This window comes from Sesamum indicum, linkage group LG11 (genome assembly GCF_000512975.1).
Source record: "Sesamum indicum cultivar Zhongzhi No. 13 linkage group LG11, S_indicum_v1.0, whole genome shotgun sequence".
In the NCBI taxonomy this organism is placed as follows: Eukaryota; Viridiplantae; Streptophyta; class Magnoliopsida; order Lamiales; family Pedaliaceae; genus Sesamum; species Sesamum indicum.
The window spans coordinates 12,166,830-12,183,512 of NC_026155.1; the positions used below are offsets into that span (position 1 = coordinate 12,166,830).

General features: G+C 38.2%; 5 protein-coding genes across 5 annotated transcripts; 1 reads left to right on the forward strand and 4 right to left on the reverse strand.

The window, feature by feature from the left end:
- LOC105174145 (beta-galactosidase 15) lies at positions 454 to 4,917 on the forward strand. The gene is made up of 18 exons (XM_011096145.2): positions 454 to 636; positions 719 to 814; positions 914 to 1,026; positions 1,116 to 1,182; positions 1,278 to 1,370; positions 1,490 to 1,633; positions 1,745 to 1,830; positions 1,935 to 2,040; positions 2,193 to 2,280; positions 2,365 to 2,483; positions 2,567 to 2,728; positions 2,918 to 3,138; positions 3,249 to 3,352; positions 3,445 to 3,554; positions 3,665 to 3,880; positions 3,975 to 4,186; positions 4,265 to 4,532; positions 4,634 to 4,917. Exons 1-18 carry the CDS (start codon positions 454 to 456, stop codon positions 4,739 to 4,741), a joined length of 2,496 nt encoding a protein of 831 aa, XP_011094447.1. The 3' UTR covers positions 4,742 to 4,917.
- LOC105174147 (pentatricopeptide repeat-containing protein At5g03800) lies at positions 4,993 to 8,087 on the reverse strand. The gene has a single exon (XM_011096146.2). The coding sequence runs from the start codon at positions 7,962 to 7,964 to the stop codon at positions 5,253 to 5,255; it is 2,712 nt and encodes a 903-aa protein (XP_011094448.1). The 5' UTR covers positions 7,965 to 8,087; the 3' UTR covers positions 4,993 to 5,252.
- Positions 9,154 to 11,075, reverse strand: LOC105174148 (GDSL esterase/lipase At5g03810). Its single transcript, XM_011096147.2, has 5 exons — positions 10,733 to 11,075; positions 10,476 to 10,606; positions 10,163 to 10,396; positions 9,835 to 10,090; positions 9,154 to 9,580 (listed from the first exon to the last, which is right to left on the reverse strand). Exons 1-5 carry the CDS (start codon positions 10,971 to 10,973, stop codon positions 9,387 to 9,389), a joined length of 1,056 nt encoding a protein of 351 aa, XP_011094449.1. The 5' UTR covers positions 10,974 to 11,075; the 3' UTR covers positions 9,154 to 9,386.
- On the reverse strand, positions 12,132 to 12,843 carry LOC105174149. The gene is made up of 2 exons (XM_011096148.2): positions 12,666 to 12,843; positions 12,132 to 12,551 (listed from the first exon to the last, which is right to left on the reverse strand). The coding sequence occupies exons 1-2, from the start codon at positions 12,820 to 12,822 to the stop codon at positions 12,271 to 12,273; spliced, it is 438 nt and encodes a 145-aa protein (XP_011094450.1). The 5' UTR covers positions 12,823 to 12,843; the 3' UTR covers positions 12,132 to 12,270.
- LOC105174150 (threonine dehydratase biosynthetic, chloroplastic) lies at positions 12,806 to 16,677 on the reverse strand. The gene is made up of 7 exons (XM_020697956.1): positions 16,600 to 16,677; positions 16,029 to 16,505; positions 14,828 to 15,067; positions 14,669 to 14,742; positions 14,412 to 14,529; positions 13,444 to 13,578; positions 12,806 to 13,344 (listed from the first exon to the last, which is right to left on the reverse strand). The coding sequence occupies exons 1-7, from the start codon at positions 16,624 to 16,626 to the stop codon at positions 13,204 to 13,206; spliced, it is 1,212 nt and encodes a 403-aa protein (XP_020553615.1). The 5' UTR covers positions 16,627 to 16,677; the 3' UTR covers positions 12,806 to 13,203.

Below are 16,683 nucleotides of genomic sequence, written 5' to 3' on the forward strand. Positions count from 1 at the left end.
GTTGACAGTGATGATTTTTATACTAGCACAAAGAATAGAGGTAATTTGTGCAAGTAGACCATAGATAAAGTGGTGTAAATGTAACTATCCCAATCTTTTATTTGAGTAATAAAATTTCAAATTTCAATACAATTATGGATAGACATTTCATTTTTCAATCAAATTTGTGAATTGCAAACATGTAAAAAGTTAAAGAAAAACGCATTTTCCCAAGAGAATTATTTATTTATTTACTTTTTTTTGTGAAAATTTTCAGTAATGAGTTATTTTGCAACCTTCGTCATTATTTATTTTGCTTTGACAGAAATGTGAGATAAGCATGAACATATATACAACTGAAAGATTTGACATTATCCAACTGTTATTTGATTTTATCTGCTAATCTCTGTTGCATGCAAATGCATATAAAGCCATGCCTACCAATCCACTCCCATCATTCTCAAAGCACTCAGCATGAACACAACAACAATGTGTTCACTCAAGTTTATAGCATTAGCACTTATCTTATGTGCTGCTACTTTCAATCTGTCTGCTGATGCTGCCGATGTTTCATACGATGCAAGAGCCCTCAAGATTGACGGCCAAAGGCGGATTATCATTTCTGGTTCTATTCACTATCCTCGTAGCACGCCTGAGGTACGATGTTATTGCTTAGTTTAATCAGAGGAATCCATGCATGTTTTAGTACTTGACTGTATGATTCTTGTTTTTCGTGTAGATGTGGCCGTCTTTGATTAAGAAAGCGAAGGAAGGAGGTCTTAATGCTATTGAGACTTACGTGTTTTGGAATGCCCATGAGCCCCTTTATCGACAGGTTTGTTGGTCACAAACTTCTATCTTAGTTTTATGGTGATCTCTACCTCTGTGTTGTGTTGTTGTTTGTGACTAACTCCTGTTCTTGCATGAATTTCAGTATGATTTTTCAGGAAATCTAGATCTTTTGAGGTTCCTGAAGGTGATTCAAGATGAAGGGCTTTATGCCATTCTGAGAATTGGACCGTATGTTTGTGCTGAATGGAACTATGGGTAAACATCAACCATCGTACTTCTATGTTCGAATTGAATTTATTTCTCAGTTCAGGTCAGTTCTAACTTGTTTATTGATTTATGTTCAGAGGATTTCCTGTTTGGTTGAATAGCATTCCCGACATGACTTTCAGGACTGAAAATGATGCCTTCATGGTACTAATATATGAACTTCTGTTCAAATTCTGAACATACTTATTCATGTTTATGGACCTCTTTGTTTCTGAGACAGTGTTAATTTCTAAATTTAGTATCAAATGAAGAACTTCACAACCTTGATTGTGGACAAGGTGAAAGAAGCAAATCTTTTTGCTTCAGAAGGCGGGCCGATTATACTTGCTCAGGTCTGTACATCTATGCAAATTTGATCATCTACCTAAGCATTGCACTTTATAGTTGTTTGAATGACAGTTTCACCGATCTCCCATGTTCCTTTGCTGTCTGAACTAAAACAAAACAACAGATTGAGAACGAGTATGGAAATGTTATTGGCTCTTATGGGAATGATGGAAAATCATACATGAACTGGTGTGCAAATTTCGCTGAAACTCTGGACATTGGTGTCCCTTGGATCATGTGTCAAGAATCGGATGCTCCACCGTCCATGGTAAATGTGTTCTCATTCTTTTTTTACTCTATTGACAATTTTCAGGCCCTTTTCTCAATTACTGCTTGCTTGTTAATTAATTCAAAATCTTGGCGTGTGGTTTTGGAACAGATCAATACATGCAATGGCTGGTACTGCGATCAGTTTTCCCCCAACAGCAACATTCCTAAGATGTGGACAGAGAACTGGAGTGGCTGGTCAGCATCAATATAATATTACAAATTAAAACATTTAAAGTTTTGTTCGTCTATTTGTATATTTATATTTATTCTCTTGTGTATTTATTTGTGTTCTACCTAAGGTATAAGAACTGGGGCGGTAAAGACCCTCACAGAACCGCAGAAGATCTTGCATTTGCTGTCGCTCGATTTTTCCAGTATGGTGGCACATTGCAGAACTATTATATGGTTTGTTACTGATTGCTTTGTGACTTAAAAGTTCTACTAAATCACATTTTACAAGTTTGTGAATTGATTTATTATAAACAATTGCTTCTTGCATTGGTAGACAGGTAAATTACAGTAAGTGCATCTAATGATCTGGTCTTTTGCCTGTGTAGTATCATGGAGGTACTAACTTTGGGCGAACAGCCGGTGGACCGTATATTACCACAAGTTATGATTATGATGCTCCCCTTGATGAATATGGTAATGACAAGATAAAGGAGAAGTTCAAGAATTTGCTGTGTTCTAGTATATCAGCATTAGTAATTACTTTTGTTGTTGTTGTAGGTAATCTGAACCAGCCTAAATGGGGACATCTAAAGAAGCTCCATTCCCTGATTATGTCGATGGAGAAGATACTAACATATGGGAAAGCAACAAACAAAGACTATGGGGGAATGATGTCTGTGAGTTTCGTATTTTCCCTGTTTTTGTCTGAACCCTTGGTTTTACAACTAACAAGATGAGTCCTTTCCCTTTCTTTTTCCAGTCCACAGTGTTTGAATACAACGGGACAAGGGTATGTTTCCTCGGAAATGCAAATAATAGGGATGCCAAAACAATCAACTTTGAAGGCAAGAGCTATACTACTCCTGCTTGGTCAGTGAGCATTCTTCCTGACTGTGTCAATGTAGTATACAACACTGCCGAGGTAAGTATTATTGTATACCGTAACAAATATTTGGGTATCACTGGAATTATCGGTTTGGAAAGCACATAAGTATAAATACATAGGCATCGGTTAATTTTCACATGAACTCAAGCATAAAACTGAATACTTGGATGGAATTAAGTTGTCTCATGAATGGAGCGCATGCTTTAATTCTTGAATCTTTTGTAGGTTAATACTCAGAAGTCTGTAATGGTGAAGAAACTACCATTAGAAGCTGCGCCAAAACGTCATTATGATCTTGAATGGCTCTGGAGGTCGGAGCACATTGAGCACCTCAAAACCTCAGTGGAGAATAGTGGTCCTCTTAAAGGTGTTACTTATGCCAATCAACTGTTGGATCAAAAACTTGCTGCAAATGATACAAGTGACTACTTGTGGTACATGACAAGGTATAAAATCAAAACAGGCCTTGTGTGGACAAAATCAACTTGTTTTGTTTAAGTTTTAGCCTACTAATTTGTTGTTGCTGGATCGTTGATGGCAATTATATTTCATCTAGTGTGGACATAAATGAAGATGATCCCATCTGGGGCGAAGAGGTTACTGTAAGTGTTCAGTGTGACTGCCAGATACTGCATGTATTTTTCAACGGCAAGCACATAGGTAACGACTGAAAACTCCTTTATGAAATGACAATTGAAATTATTTCCTGAAAATCTTCATTAGCTGAAAAAAGAGCCGTCTTGCAAATTTAGGATCTAAATGGGTGACAAATGGGCAGTACAATTTTTTATTTGAGAGAAATGCTAAGCTAAAGCTAGGGACGAACTCATTATCCTTGCTCAGTGTAACAGTAGGACTCCAGGTTAGGTCTTCAGCTTTCATTTAAAATAGCAGCAAGTAATGTTTTTTTCTATGTAGATTTCTTCATTTTCATTCGTTGTTTGTCTAATGTTGCTAGTCTTTGTTAATTAGAACTATGGTGCCCATTTCGACAAAGCAAACAATGGAATCCTTGGTCCTGTCAAGCTAGTTGCACCAAACAGTTTAGAGAAGGATCTAACATCGAACAAATGGGCGTATAAGGTTGGATTGAATGGATTGGAGAGGCGACTTCAAGAGGTGGATATTAAGCACAAGCGCAAGTGGCATCCTAATGTCCCTTTTGACAGGATGTTTGTTTGGTACAAGGTTAGATCAGTACATCTATTAGTTTGTCCATATTGTTAAAGAAAATAACCATGTTTTGAAGGTTTAATCAATGTCGATCTGAAATCTGGTACAGACAACCTTCAAAACTCCTAAAGGGGAAGACCCTGTTGTTCTAGACTTGTGGGGTTTAGGCAAAGGAACTGCTTGGGTGAACGGACATGATATTGGCAGATACTGGCCAAGCTTTGTAGCAGATGATAACGGATGTGTTTCATTTTGCGACTATCGAGGAGCTTATACTGGTTCAAAATGCTTGACTAATTGTGGAAAATCTTCCCAAAGATGGTATGTGTAATTTTCATCTGCACTTTCATCCTTACTTGCTCATGTTTTGACGCGCCCTTTTCGTTTCTTTTCCATTAGGTATCATGTCCCGCGATCATTCTTGAATGATGAAGATAACACTCTGGTACTGTTTGAAGAGTTTGGGGGGAACCCAACTTTTATAAGTGTTCAAACAGTGACAATGAAATCAGCATCTGCACATGCATATGAAGGGAACAGTTTGGAACTGTCATGCCAAGGGAGAGTCATATCCAAGGTCAATTTTGCTAGCTTTGGTAATGGCACATATGGGTCTCTTCATAAAGGCAGCTGCCACTCTCCAAACAGTTTATCAGTAGTCAAACAGGTGAGTTTTTTTCTCGAGTGTCTTTGATGAATGATTTCATCCCACGCTTGATCTTCTTGGTTATTTATTGTTATTTCTGTGTTTGTATGTATAACTACCAGGCATGTATTGGCAAAGAAAGTTGTTCAATTGATGCATCAGAGCAGACTTTCGGACCCAGTTCGTGTGATGCCCCCATGAAGAGTCTTGCTGTTGAAGTCCAGTGCTAGGAATTGTCCTTTCATTGTAAAACTTTCTAGGACTTATGAAGTATGATCTAGTTCAGTGAATTATTAGGACTTAGTTAGGACATGGTTTTTCTTCATGGTTTACATTTTTAGTTGAGGGTCCACTGCTGATTCATGCTTATCATTTACATTACTGTGGAAATAATATTACATAGTTTCTATCAAACATGATCTTTCTGCTTTACAGTTTACAAAAGTACTGTTTTTTTTCATTTTCTTTTTTGACCTTTTCATTTTTTCCCCAGGAGTATAGCAACTAATGGCTCATGTAAACTTTCTCAAAGTACATCATTGTATTCAATCAGATAAGTAAAAGTAGTAAATGAACTCCCCACAGACAAGTAGTTCTTCATCACTGTACGTATTTTACTTACATCTTACATTAGCTTCAGACGATGAGTTGACTGAAACTGAAAAGAATAATAGTAGAAACAAGTCTATAGAATCCTAAAATATCCAGCTCTGGGATCTAAAACTAAAAAAAAAGTTTGCATCACCAGTAATCTTTGCATGAGCATTCTCCATTAGCAAAGCAGTGAAAACCTGAAGAGTCTCTTACATGTATTTCCCTTTTGGTAACAACAGAAACATACTTAAAGAATGTATGGCAGTCCCCGCAGAGATGGATATTCTTAATTACCCTAACAGGTTCTCCCAGTTTGGTCGTTAGTAGTCCATAGGTGACGGCTAGTTTTCCACTGTGGTACAACAAGAAATTCATTTTCTGATGCTCCTCTACTTCATGAAGCACAAAGCTTGTGTCAGATACGTAGCCAGCTTTTAGGCATTCCAAGCATAGTATGTCTAGTGCACTGTAAATGTCTTTCGACTGTGGATGAGACTTGTCCCTGCTGAAGAATGAATGAACCTTACTTTGGTGTATGATCCAACTCCGGCCAGGGAATTTCCTGAATCCTCTTTCTCTCATCTCTTCCCTAACAAGATCAGAGCAACGCCACCTTCCTGATGCAGAATAGAGATTTGATTTTAGTATGTATGTGGATGGATCTTGTGGCTCCATGCTCAGTATTTTCTTGGCAGCTCTTCTCCCAATTGTGACATTTCTGTGTACTCTGCAACTATCAAGCAAGGCTCTCCAAACAGAAGCCTTTGGCTCAAAAGGCATCTTCTTGATTATTTCGTCCGCTTCTTCTAAAAGACCCCAGTAACCTAAAACACCAACCAAACAGGCATAATGATCTGAATTGGGTTCAATTTGATAAACAGATTTCATGGAGTGAAAGAAGTCATGGCAATGTTCAACTAAATTGGAATCAGTATGCCGATAAGCTGAAATAATTAAGAAACTGGTAATTGTGTCTGGCTGTACTCCTGCTTTCTGCATCTTCTTCCACACGTCTAAGGCCTCTCCCCCCTGCCTATTAAGGATATGGCCAGCCAACAGGCTATTCCATGAAACTATGTCGTGTGCAGATATGCTACCAAAGACCTTAGATGCTTCTTCCATGTTACCACACTTGGAATACATGCTAATGATAGAATTTCCAACTCCAACATCAAACAAGAAACCGTACTTTAAAGCATAACAATGAAATTGTTCGCCAAGTTTCTGAAACCCCAAATCTCCGCAAACTCCAAGTACTGAAGCTAATTCAACTTCATCCATGACGACGTGCTCTTCATATCGCCACCGGCAGATTAAAGAAATAGCTTTATCTGGCTCTGAGTTTCTAGCATATCCACAAATCATTGTTGTCAACATAATTGAACTGCTCTGTTCCATCTCTAGTCGGCGGAATATCTTTTCAGCATCATCCATTCTACCACATCTAGTGCACATATCAAGTAGTGCGGCTAGAACCCAATCATTAGGGCCAAAATCGATCTTGAGGACAAAGGCCTGAATCTGTTCACTGAGCCTCCGGTCCTTCATCAAGCCACAAGCATGGAAAACAGTAGTTAACGTGAAATCACTTAATTCCATGCCGCCCTCCACCAGTCTACAGAACAATCTTAATGCCCTAAAACCCTCACCATTTTGGCAAAATCCAGCTAAGAGAGCATTGTAGGAGACAGGATTCTTCTCAGGCATCCTAACAAAAGTCTCCACAGCCAAATCCATAAGCCCAAATCCCATATATGCATTAATCATTTCAGTCCAAGTAAAAGCATCCTGCACAGGCATCCTATTAAACAAACTCTCAACGTCTTCAACACATCCACACTTTGCATAAAACTGAATTAATGCATTCTTCACACTCAAGTGGCCCCCGTACCCTATTTTATGTGCGTATGCGTGAATTTCCATGCCCTCCCTCGTTGCCAAACACCTTGCACATGCAACCAAGAGACTTGAAAGGGTGAAATAATCCACTCTACAGCCTTCAAGTCTCAGCATATCAAGAAATAACTCAAATGCTCTATCATACATACCATCCTTCACCACACAAGAAATCACAGTATTCCAAGAAACAACGTCCCTTTTGGGCATATCAGAGAACAGATTGACCACAGCATCCAAACAACTGCATTTACCATACAATCCCATAAGCGCATTGGCGACGTAAGTGCAATTGATGTGACCCGTCTTGATCGAACAGGCGTGAATTTGGGAACCCAACTCCAGATCCAGTAAGCGCATACAGGCAGTCAAAAGTGCAACAAAAGTATACTCGTTGGGTTCAATACCCGAGCCTCTCATCTCCAAGAAGAGGCCCACAGCTTCATCCTCGCGACCCAATTTTGCCAAACCCGAAAGCATAGCAGTGTAAGACACGACATCCGGGCTCAAAATTGAGCTAAAAACATTCTCAGCATAACTTAAGCAACCCAGTTCGATGTAAGATGTAATGAGAGAATTAAATAAGCGTGTGTCATGTTGAACCTTGAGAATTGAAGCATGGACTGCTTTACTGAGCTGAATATCAATGTAATCGCAGGATAATTTAAGTAAACGAGAAAGCTCATGGTTTGATAGAGGCTGAGAGTTTTCAAGAGGCTTTGGACTCGAAAGATGTTGAAAAGATGGAGTCTTGGAAAGTGAAGATGATGGGTTCGAGAAAAGTTGGGGTCTGGGAGAGGAGATAGAAAGAGGTGATTTAGAGGGAGAAAGATAAGAAGTTATTTGTGAAGGCTTAAAGGGTTTCAAAGGGTGGTGAAAGTGAATGAGTAGGGGTGAAGAGGAGGGAGAGAAGGCAGCGGAGTCGGTGGCCGGACGGTGGCAGTGGTGGATAAGGGCTGCCATTAAAGTGAGGCGCCAAGCATAGTTAAATTGGAGCAGGAACTACTAACTGGGGAAGTGGAACGAGAGGAAAGTGAAAAAAGAAGACACAATTCCGATTCTTTTCTTGAAAAGGAAAGGAAAATATCTCTCTCGTGAAAATTTGCAAATTCCAACAATTGAAAAATAGATTTATTTCATATAATATTTCCACATAAACCAATTTTATTTCTGTTATACATGTTTCTTCAGGCAGAAATTTTTTTATTCAAATGAAGTATAGTCCAATTCTATGAATAATTGTGATACTGATTATTGAACCAATACTCAAGTCCTGAATGGATTTTTCCTTCAATCTTGGAAAGGCAAGGCATAGGCATAGGCATAGGCATTGTCATCATACTAAATTTTGCAAACACCATGACAATGTTTGGTTTCATTTTTAACTTATTTTGACGTGTTTTGTGGAGATAAAAAGAAAAATAAACATAAATAAGTATGTGTTAGATATAGTGCGTATGTTTAGATTTTTTTTGAATATAATATAAAATAAGTATGATATGTTTGATGTTGGTTAGTGTGCAAAAAATACTTTTCATTATCAAATCATATCTCTTTCATATATATTTATATATATATATATATATAATTTATTTAGTTGTGAATGAATTAAAATAAATAATATTTTTTTAATTATAACACAGTTCTGAAACATTCAAAAATTAGTCAAAAATGGGCAAAATATTTCAACCCAAACATGGAAATGTTTTGGGCCGAAACCAAAACACTTTGCAGGTCTCTCTCCAGCTCCTTTTCTTGGGGTCAAACAACTTGAACCGGGTTTTACTGTCCATGAAGTATATGCCGAGATCTTCTCATTTTTTTAGCTGGAACTCTTGATTGTTTCACGATGCTTTGGAATTTCTAACGTTTGCAGATGTATTCAGGCCCATTACAGTTTTTATGTTTTTTATTTTGCCTCTAAAACCTTCATGAGAATCACCATTTCTTGGCATTCTTTAAGAAATTTTAGGAATTAGTGGACATTGTCAGCAAATCTCAGCAGCAGGACTATCCTGTAAGAATTTAACTTAAGAAACTGAACTGAGGCTTTTTGGAACTCAGGGATCTAACATAGCTTATGTAAATGAACATGTTTCTGCTTTCTAGCGCAACATGGCTAGTGCAGTAAAGGTCATGATAGCAGATGACATTTTAAAACAAATTCTTGCATAGCATAACAATCTTCTTCTCATTAAAGAGGCTGAAAACAAGCAACAAACTCCTCTGATTGGATAGCTGAATCTGCTACTCTTCTTGACGCTTAAATGTCTCATTCTTGATATATTAACTAACTTTAGAAAACAAACAATCAAAACAACCTTATTTACTCTAAAAACATATCATATATGTATCAGCAGACAATTCAAGTGGAACTAGACGGCACTAAGAGATGAGATCAAATCCCTGTTCGAGTAGATTTTGCGCCAGTTTCTCATTAGCTGCTTCAGAGGGGTGGAATCCATCCCAGAACACATATTGCGTAGCGTTTGAGCAAGTTCCCACTGACCTTGCATTGCATAGATATGATGTTTCAATCGTACCAGTCCCACAGCAAGCTCTCCTTGATTCAAAGAATCCTGGAACATGGCAAAATATTACTATGAAAATTTTGCATGAAAAGTTGAAAGTTACACCAGAAAGAGTATGAATAGCCCCTTAATTTTGTCCATATGGAAGCATTTTTCTTCTTTATACTGTTTTTGTACCATGCAATAAAGATCAGAGATGGCATATAAACATCTAACAGAAACTTGAAGATACTTTTAGTTAACACATGTTTTCATATGCTCATGGAGATGCTTAGCCTATCTGAGAGTCTTGTATAATTTACCACTGTCAGCAGGCTTCACGATCATATCGAGTAGAGGATTGTAAATATCAAAGACAACAAGTTTCAGTCCAGGAAGATTGGCCTTCAAATTTTGAGATGTGGTGTTCAACTTATTGTTAAATGAAATAGCATCATGGTTCAGCCTTGCAACACACTGATTGCTTCCAGCACCAAACAAGGTAATTGCAGCCGGTAAGCATCCGGTTGGTGGTAGACTTGTTACTCCAATTCTCCTTGCTCCCAAATTGTATAGATTCTGTCAAACATACGTGCCGTCAAGAAAACAGCCAAGAGTAACTCTCTCTTGATGATTGGACCGAACGCTTACCTGGATAAAGCTAGAGTATGACCTCATGAGAATGTCTGAGAACTGATCTGGGGTGTAGGCTCTGTTGAGAAGTGGATTGATGTAGTAATTCTGAATGAAATCACTGCTTCCAGCACTTACAAGGTGGATTCCTCCTGAGAATATGTCATTAGCTTTGGTCCTTCCTACCAAATTCACCACTTTGCTCTGCCAGTCCTTGTAATATTCTAGCTGCCGTGTCAATGTGAGAGCCCTCTGCAAATACAAAAACTCACCTTAGTATTCACGTTTTTTTTTTCTTGTCTGAATTGTTATAAGTGACGAAGGAACTTACGTAGAGCTGTGGTGTGTTTTCATAGTATCCTGAAGCAGCCGAGGCGAAGTTGACACCATTAAGGATGTTCCTTCCCCTTGCTTCTTGACTTAGGTATGCAGGGGGGTATGAATTGAACCCCAGGTACTCAGCTGTGTGTAAATATGAATCAGACCGAATCATATAACCATGTATGATTTTCATTCTCTCAAAATGCTAACACATGTTTCTTTCTATGTATCCCATGAACACCAAACAACATGCGTGTGACACGTTACCTGTGAAGTCCGTGGCGAGCTTCCCGTTGCAGAACCTTCCGGTAGGTCTATGGGAGACAAAGTCTCTCCCATAAGGAGGGAAATTGGCCTTGATCAACGTCTGCAAATTGTTGTTGTTTCCGGCATCAACAACGGAGTCCCCGAAGATACAGAGTGCAGGGACTAAAGGGTCTCCATGAACAACGGATAAAACCATGGAGACAACAAGAAATGCACCAAACATGCATCTTGAGAGCCCCATTTCTTTTCCTTTCTCTGCTGTCTCACTTGTTTACTATTTTCGAGGGTGTAGGAATGAATGGAACAGGTGCAGTTGGGGTGAATTTATGGAGGAGGTATGATGAGCAAAAGGTCAAAGAAAGTGGTGGCAAAGTGTGCATTTCTATCCAAGGATGATCGGTGTATGGCACCTCCTGTATGAATCAATCCCCTATCTGTTGCAATAAAGTGACTTAAATTTGTCATTATCAGAATGCCATAGAAGTTCTAAACAAGAAAAAGGGATAACTTTCAGTTGGAATATTGCTTATTTTGGAGAGTTGGTTACGGGTTGAGGACTACTGACAAAGTACTTAGTCGAGAGGTTAAGGATGTCTTACACAACTCCAGCAAATTTTGCCTGACCAAAACATGTTCCTTATGTAGGACTTGTTATCTTTTCTTTCTTGTATTGCAGAAAACAGGCTGCCGTTTAACTTTTGTGGTATACCAGTTATAAAGAAAAATTCTTGTTCAAATTAGGTCGGATTAAACCAAATCTATTATACTTACCACATGAGTAGACACTTTTATTGAACTGCACACTAATATATAGGTTGTATATTTAATTTCGATCTGGCAAAACCCAATCTAAGTTCAAATTTCCCACGATTATAACTGCAAGCTTTTCTGTTAAAAGAGAATAATGATAAAAGGTTATCATGCTATTGGTTATGCCCAGTCATACCCTGCAGTTAAAAGAGCAAATTAGTTCCATATTTAGCTGATTGTAGTGTTATAACAAGTATTAAATGACTGGTTTCTCAATAGAGTGATTTTTTTAGAAAAAGAGAAGAAGGTCTTATGATATCACAATCAGAAAATTAGTCAAAATATTTTATAAATAAAGCTACTTACAACGATTTTGATGGAGGGATGTGATATATTTTTATTTAGGAATTATTACAAGTATGAATGTATAATTTGAAACTATTATGAAGTATTACTAATATATGTTTTACATGGAATTCCTTCTTTAGGGTGAGTTCTTGAAACATCTATTTAGTCGAATTTACGAACCATTTTATGTTGCTTGAAGCTATTTGGAATTGAAAGATTTAAAATCATGGATTTGAACTAATTTTCTGGGACCCAACCCAAACCCGCCAGCCCAACCCACAGCATGTCCGTGCCCATTTCATGACATAATACCTGCTGAGTGCATTTAAATAATTCATTGATAGCTTACAGAAATACCAAAATAGGTTAAATATGCAGCATTTAAGATGCGATGATGACATTACAAACTTGAGACGAGAGAAAATTCTTTCTAGCAATTATCACTTGATGAGAGTGATAATTGGGATGGCAGGCAGTCGACAGCAGACAGTCTTAAATACCAATGCAGGCTTCCAACAATTGTCGTCTTCTGGCACAGAAAATGTACAAGGAGGTCGGTCAAAGTGCCAAACAGCTGCACAGGGCTGCTCTTGCTTTCTCCAATACAGACCATAGAGAAGAGAACAACTCGCAGTATGGTTTTCGCTCCTTTCATTTGCCCTTCCATGCCTTATCTGTCTATGCATATACACATACATGAGCCTACTTATATTCATACCACCTGATATTAGCCATTGAGGAGGAAAAATCAACAGAAGTAGCAGCCTGCTCAGGCATCAGGATGAATATAGAGAGAACAAGAATAAGCATAAACAGGCAGGCAAAGCACACACACCGGTTTTTATGTGCAAGCTAAAACAAAATGTTCGGCAATGAGGCTTTTTCCAACTCCTCTGAGACTTAAAAACTATGAAGAAGAGACCACAGAGCTTGATGCACCATAATACTGAAGTATAAAGCAGCAACTGCACCGTCTCATCAAGGAAACCCATACTTAATTCAACGTAATGTTACAGGCCAATATGTCGGAAGAAAGAAAGCATCACATCACACTCTGTTATACATAACACACAGACAAGAAGCCATATCAGACTCTTCAAATTTATTTCGGTGGACATCCTACCTTAAACAAACCTATGTTACCGACATGAACTAGCTCTGAAGTGAATCCTTTCGACCTGGATCATATCTTGATGTTGCAAAATCCCATAGAAAGATTAAGTGAAGGGTCAAGTAAATTAAAAACTCATAGCCCCTGCAGCAAAGATATCAATAACAGGCAGAGGAGCATCGATCTCAGAAAACCTGCATGGATCTATACGCCTGAAATGATATGTCAGGCACCTCATAGTCATAGAAATAAGTCACCCATATCATCGCATTAAAAGCTGGAAAGCTTCATTTCTGGTCTCAACTTCATAGCCATACCCAATACTGTTTGCACGATCTCGGAACTCGTCCATCTCAGTGTCAGCCACTTGGATACCAACCAACACATTTGCACCCATTTCTCCCTGAAGATACAATGAAAAGGTAAATTTTATTCGTCAAAGACAATCGACGCTTAAGTATAAAGATCTCCCTTATCTATTTTATCAAGACAAAGATCGCACCTGTGCCCGGTAATGGAACAAACTTATATTCCAACGAGGACTCAAAGCATCCAAAAATTTCATCAAAGCGCCCGGCCGCTCAGGAAAAACAAAACGACACAGGAGCTCATCTTTAACATATGATCGGCCACCCATCTGACAGAGTGGAATTGAAACTAAAGAATTAAATTAGATCCCAAAACCAAAGTAGCCAACTCATCCTTCAAGAAAGATGTAACCATTAGAACACCAATCAGTTGAACACATACTGGAAACCAGGAAACAAACAGCAAGAATCAATATCCTCATCCAGAACATCATTCTGCAACATAAGTAGTAAAATCGAAAGCCATCGACCACAGACAAGACCCTGTGCTGCATTGGTTATTGACATATAGTTTATATGCATCCACATCCAACAGAAAGGTCGCCAACATAATTTCAGTCCCTTGTTAAAATTGTTTAGGATCCAGTTTCATCCAATATTTAGTTAAATAACTTAAAGATCACAAACAAAACCTATAACATTTATATTGCTATCATGCTAAACAGTAGCTTATGGTACATTTCCACCAGGATGAAAGCCAATAATTGGCAATCCACACTGAATAAACCCTAAAAAAACCACAAATTCTCAAACCAACCTTGAATTTCTAAGCACCACGGTATTTCCTTGATCAAATTATTGTGTAACTTTTTCAACCAGTATTTGCAGCTATCAGTTTCTAATACTCATATCTTGATTTCAGTTTCTGTCCATTTTTGCTATATATGCAGCTGAAAAGATATTATAGTTGAATTTTGTGACTTCTTGAGAATCTGAGATGAAACTCAACTCACTTATTAAGGGTTTGGGCTTGAAGCAAGCTGAAGCCCATAACTAACTAACAAGCCACTACATTCTTCTCTTGATAAATTTTAACATATATAAATCAAGGAAGATGAAACAAAGTGCTTCACAAGCTCAATCAAGTATTGGGAGTCCTTGCCAGATGTCGCAGATGATCCTTGACCAAGTCATTTTCTGTAAGATTAATCGTATGTAGTTGGGATGATTCCATTCTTTTCACCATCGCATGAATTTCTGCTTCTGTGTGAAGACCAACACTATACAAAAGCAGAGAGAGAGCAAAGAAAGGTAAACGAAATAAGTTGCTCCGTAATTGTAGAACTGCAAGAAAAGAAAGGCCAAGGGAGATGCTTAGTTCTTTGTGAAAATCAACAGTACATGGAATGTATCTCTTGCCTGTATAACACTAGAGATTTTTCTTTATCTGAATAATATCGGTACTTGAACTCAGTAATATTCATAGGTCCCACCTGCGATCAAATAATTGCGAGTACTAATATGGGGCTTGTCTTCTTATAATGTGAAGTAAAGCAAAAATAATTTAGAAAAACGCACAAGTTCACAGAATCTCTTAAAGCTTCCAGGTGACTCTGGCAAGTAAGTGGCCATCACTGCTTCCTTCCGTCTACCAACATCTGCAAGTTCAGTTACCAATCTCAGTCTGTCAAAATTCATGTTAGCTCCACTGGTCACAGCTACTACATTTGCAGCCTTGAGTCCGTAGTACTTGCAGTACGCTTCAGCTGCAAGAGCACCTGCTGGTTCTAAAATGCTCCTTTTCTCCTCAAACATGTCCTGTAATACAGTAAAGTAGTGGTTAGAAGTTAATACTAAAACTTCAAAGTGCAATAACTTAAAGCATCAACCATGCTATATTAGAATCCAGCTTAGTGGACTGGTGGGATGTCGCCAGCAGCATGGACATGCCCCAAGATCTTGATATGAAGATAATAGTGTAGGATGTATGAGATGAAATTTACACGTCATATATGTGGTCCTCAGTTATAAATTCACGACTCTTGTCTAAATAATGAAGAAATAGAGTACCAAGTAATAAGTATACAATTTCTTTGTTTGGTCCGCATAGCAATTTCTAGGGATTGAGAAATTGGCTTCCTCTGAACATAGATTACTTTCCTCACTTTCTTTAAAACCACTAAGCCGCAAGAAATATCAACAGTCCAAAGCCTTGCCTTAAATGCTGCTGCCAAACCCAGCTGACAGATCTTTTGTCTTAACATAATCTATCTGGAGGTCTACTATTCCGGCAAAATTGTGAAAATTCTCCAATAAGCATTGTAAAAAAAATAATAATCTCTTCACAACTTACTACGAATCTTAAGGTAAAATTCAGGCAAGAATAGCTCTGTGAAAAGATAGGAGCACATAATGCCAATAAATTCAAAGCGAAAACAGCAAGCCAGTTAAAAATGTTCACCACTAAAGAAATGAGGGGACAGAAAAAAAGACAAAGCTTGATCTTGTTCAAGATTGAAATTATTAAACAAAAGTTCAGTCTTATCCACGAAAGAGACATACTATCATAACATCAACTTCTGAAACGCATTGTCTTAACAGTAGCATTAGACCATAGCTGCCAACACAAAATCACAAGATGGAAAATATGATATAAAACATCATGAGATAGTTCCAACTCCAAACAAATAAAATACAACTTAATACTACCAGGTTCCAAGAACGAATAAAGAAGCAACGGGAAAAGAGAAGGAATTTAGAAAATAGAAAGACAGCTAACCTTTATTGATGCACAAATTGCATCTCGGCTAACAAGAACTACCCCATCTATCAGTTCCCTGCAAAGATGAAACGTCTCTTCACCAACCACTTTGACTGCTACACCATCAGCAAAACCTCCCACTTGATCCAACACTACTCGCTGGCCATGGTGCAATGATAACGCCATAGCATTAGCATCAAAAGGTTCCACTCCAATAATTTTCACTTCTGGCAAAACCCTTTTCACATAGGCGGCAATGCCGGCTATAAGCCCACCACCACCAACAGGCACGAATATTGCTTCTATTGGGCCTTTCATTTGCCGCACGATCTCCATTCCAACTGTTCCCTGCCCTATGATTACATCTGGGTGATCAAAGGGAGGAATAAATGTGCGGCCTTCGTCTTCAGCTCGCTTTTTGGCATAAGCCTGGGCTTCATCATATGAGTCCCCCACAAGGACAACAGTTGCTCCCAGTCTTTCAACTGATCTCCACTACCATTATCAAGCAAAAGGATTTAGTAACAGTATTCATATCAATCGTGGGAAATTAAAGAAAAAAAAAGAATGTCAAGGAACAGGAAATAACCTTTATTTCTGGTGTAGTAACAGGCATAGCAATAACAGCATTGCAGCCCAATCTCTGGGCAGATAATGCCACACCTTGTGCATG

Bases quoted from the DNA above. Each gene is read 5' to 3' on its own strand.
- LOC105174145 (XM_011096145.2), top strand. From the start codon at position 454: ATGAACACAACAACAATGTGTTCACTCAAGTTTATAGCATTAGCACTT. The intron at 2,281-2,364 runs GTAATGACAAGA...TTGTTGTTGTAG, and splicing joins TGCTCCCCTTGATGAATATG to GTAATCTGAACCAGCCTAAA. The intron at 4,187-4,264 runs GTATGTGTAATT...CTTTTCCATTAG, and splicing joins GGAAAATCTTCCCAAAGATG to GTATCATGTCCCGCGATCAT.
- LOC105174147 (XM_011096146.2), bottom strand. From the start codon at position 7,964: ATGGCAGCCCTTATCCACCACTGCCACCGTCCGGCCACCGACTCCGCT.
- LOC105174148 (XM_011096147.2), bottom strand. From the start codon at position 10,973: ATGGGGCTCTCAAGATGCATGTTTGGTGCATTTCTTGTTGTCTCCATG. The intron at 10,607-10,732 runs GTAACGTGTCAC...ATTTACACACAG, and splicing joins GCTCGCCACGGACTTCACAG to CTGAGTACCTGGGGTTCAAT. The intron at 9,581-9,834 runs GTAAATTATACA...GCCATGTTCCAG, and splicing joins CGTGAAGCCTGCTGACAGTG to GATTCTTTGAATCAAGGAGA.
- LOC105174149 (XM_011096148.2), bottom strand. From the start codon at position 12,822: ATGGGTTTCCTTGATGAGACGGTGCAGTTGCTGCTTTATACTTCAGTA. The intron at 12,552-12,665 runs GTGTGTGTGCTT...GGCTAATATCAG, and splicing joins TAGCTTGCACATAAAAACCG to GTGGTATGAATATAAGTAGG.
- LOC105174150 (XM_020697956.1), bottom strand. From the start codon at position 16,626: ATGCCTGTTACTACACCAGAAATAAAG. The intron at 15,068-16,028 runs GTTAGCTGTCTT...ACTGTATTACAG, and splicing joins CAATTTGTGCATCAATAAAG to GACATGTTTGAGGAGAAAAG. The intron at 13,345-13,443 runs GTGCGATCTTTG...TTGTATCTTCAG, and splicing joins TGTTCCATTACCGGGCACAG to GGAGAAATGGGTGCAAATGT.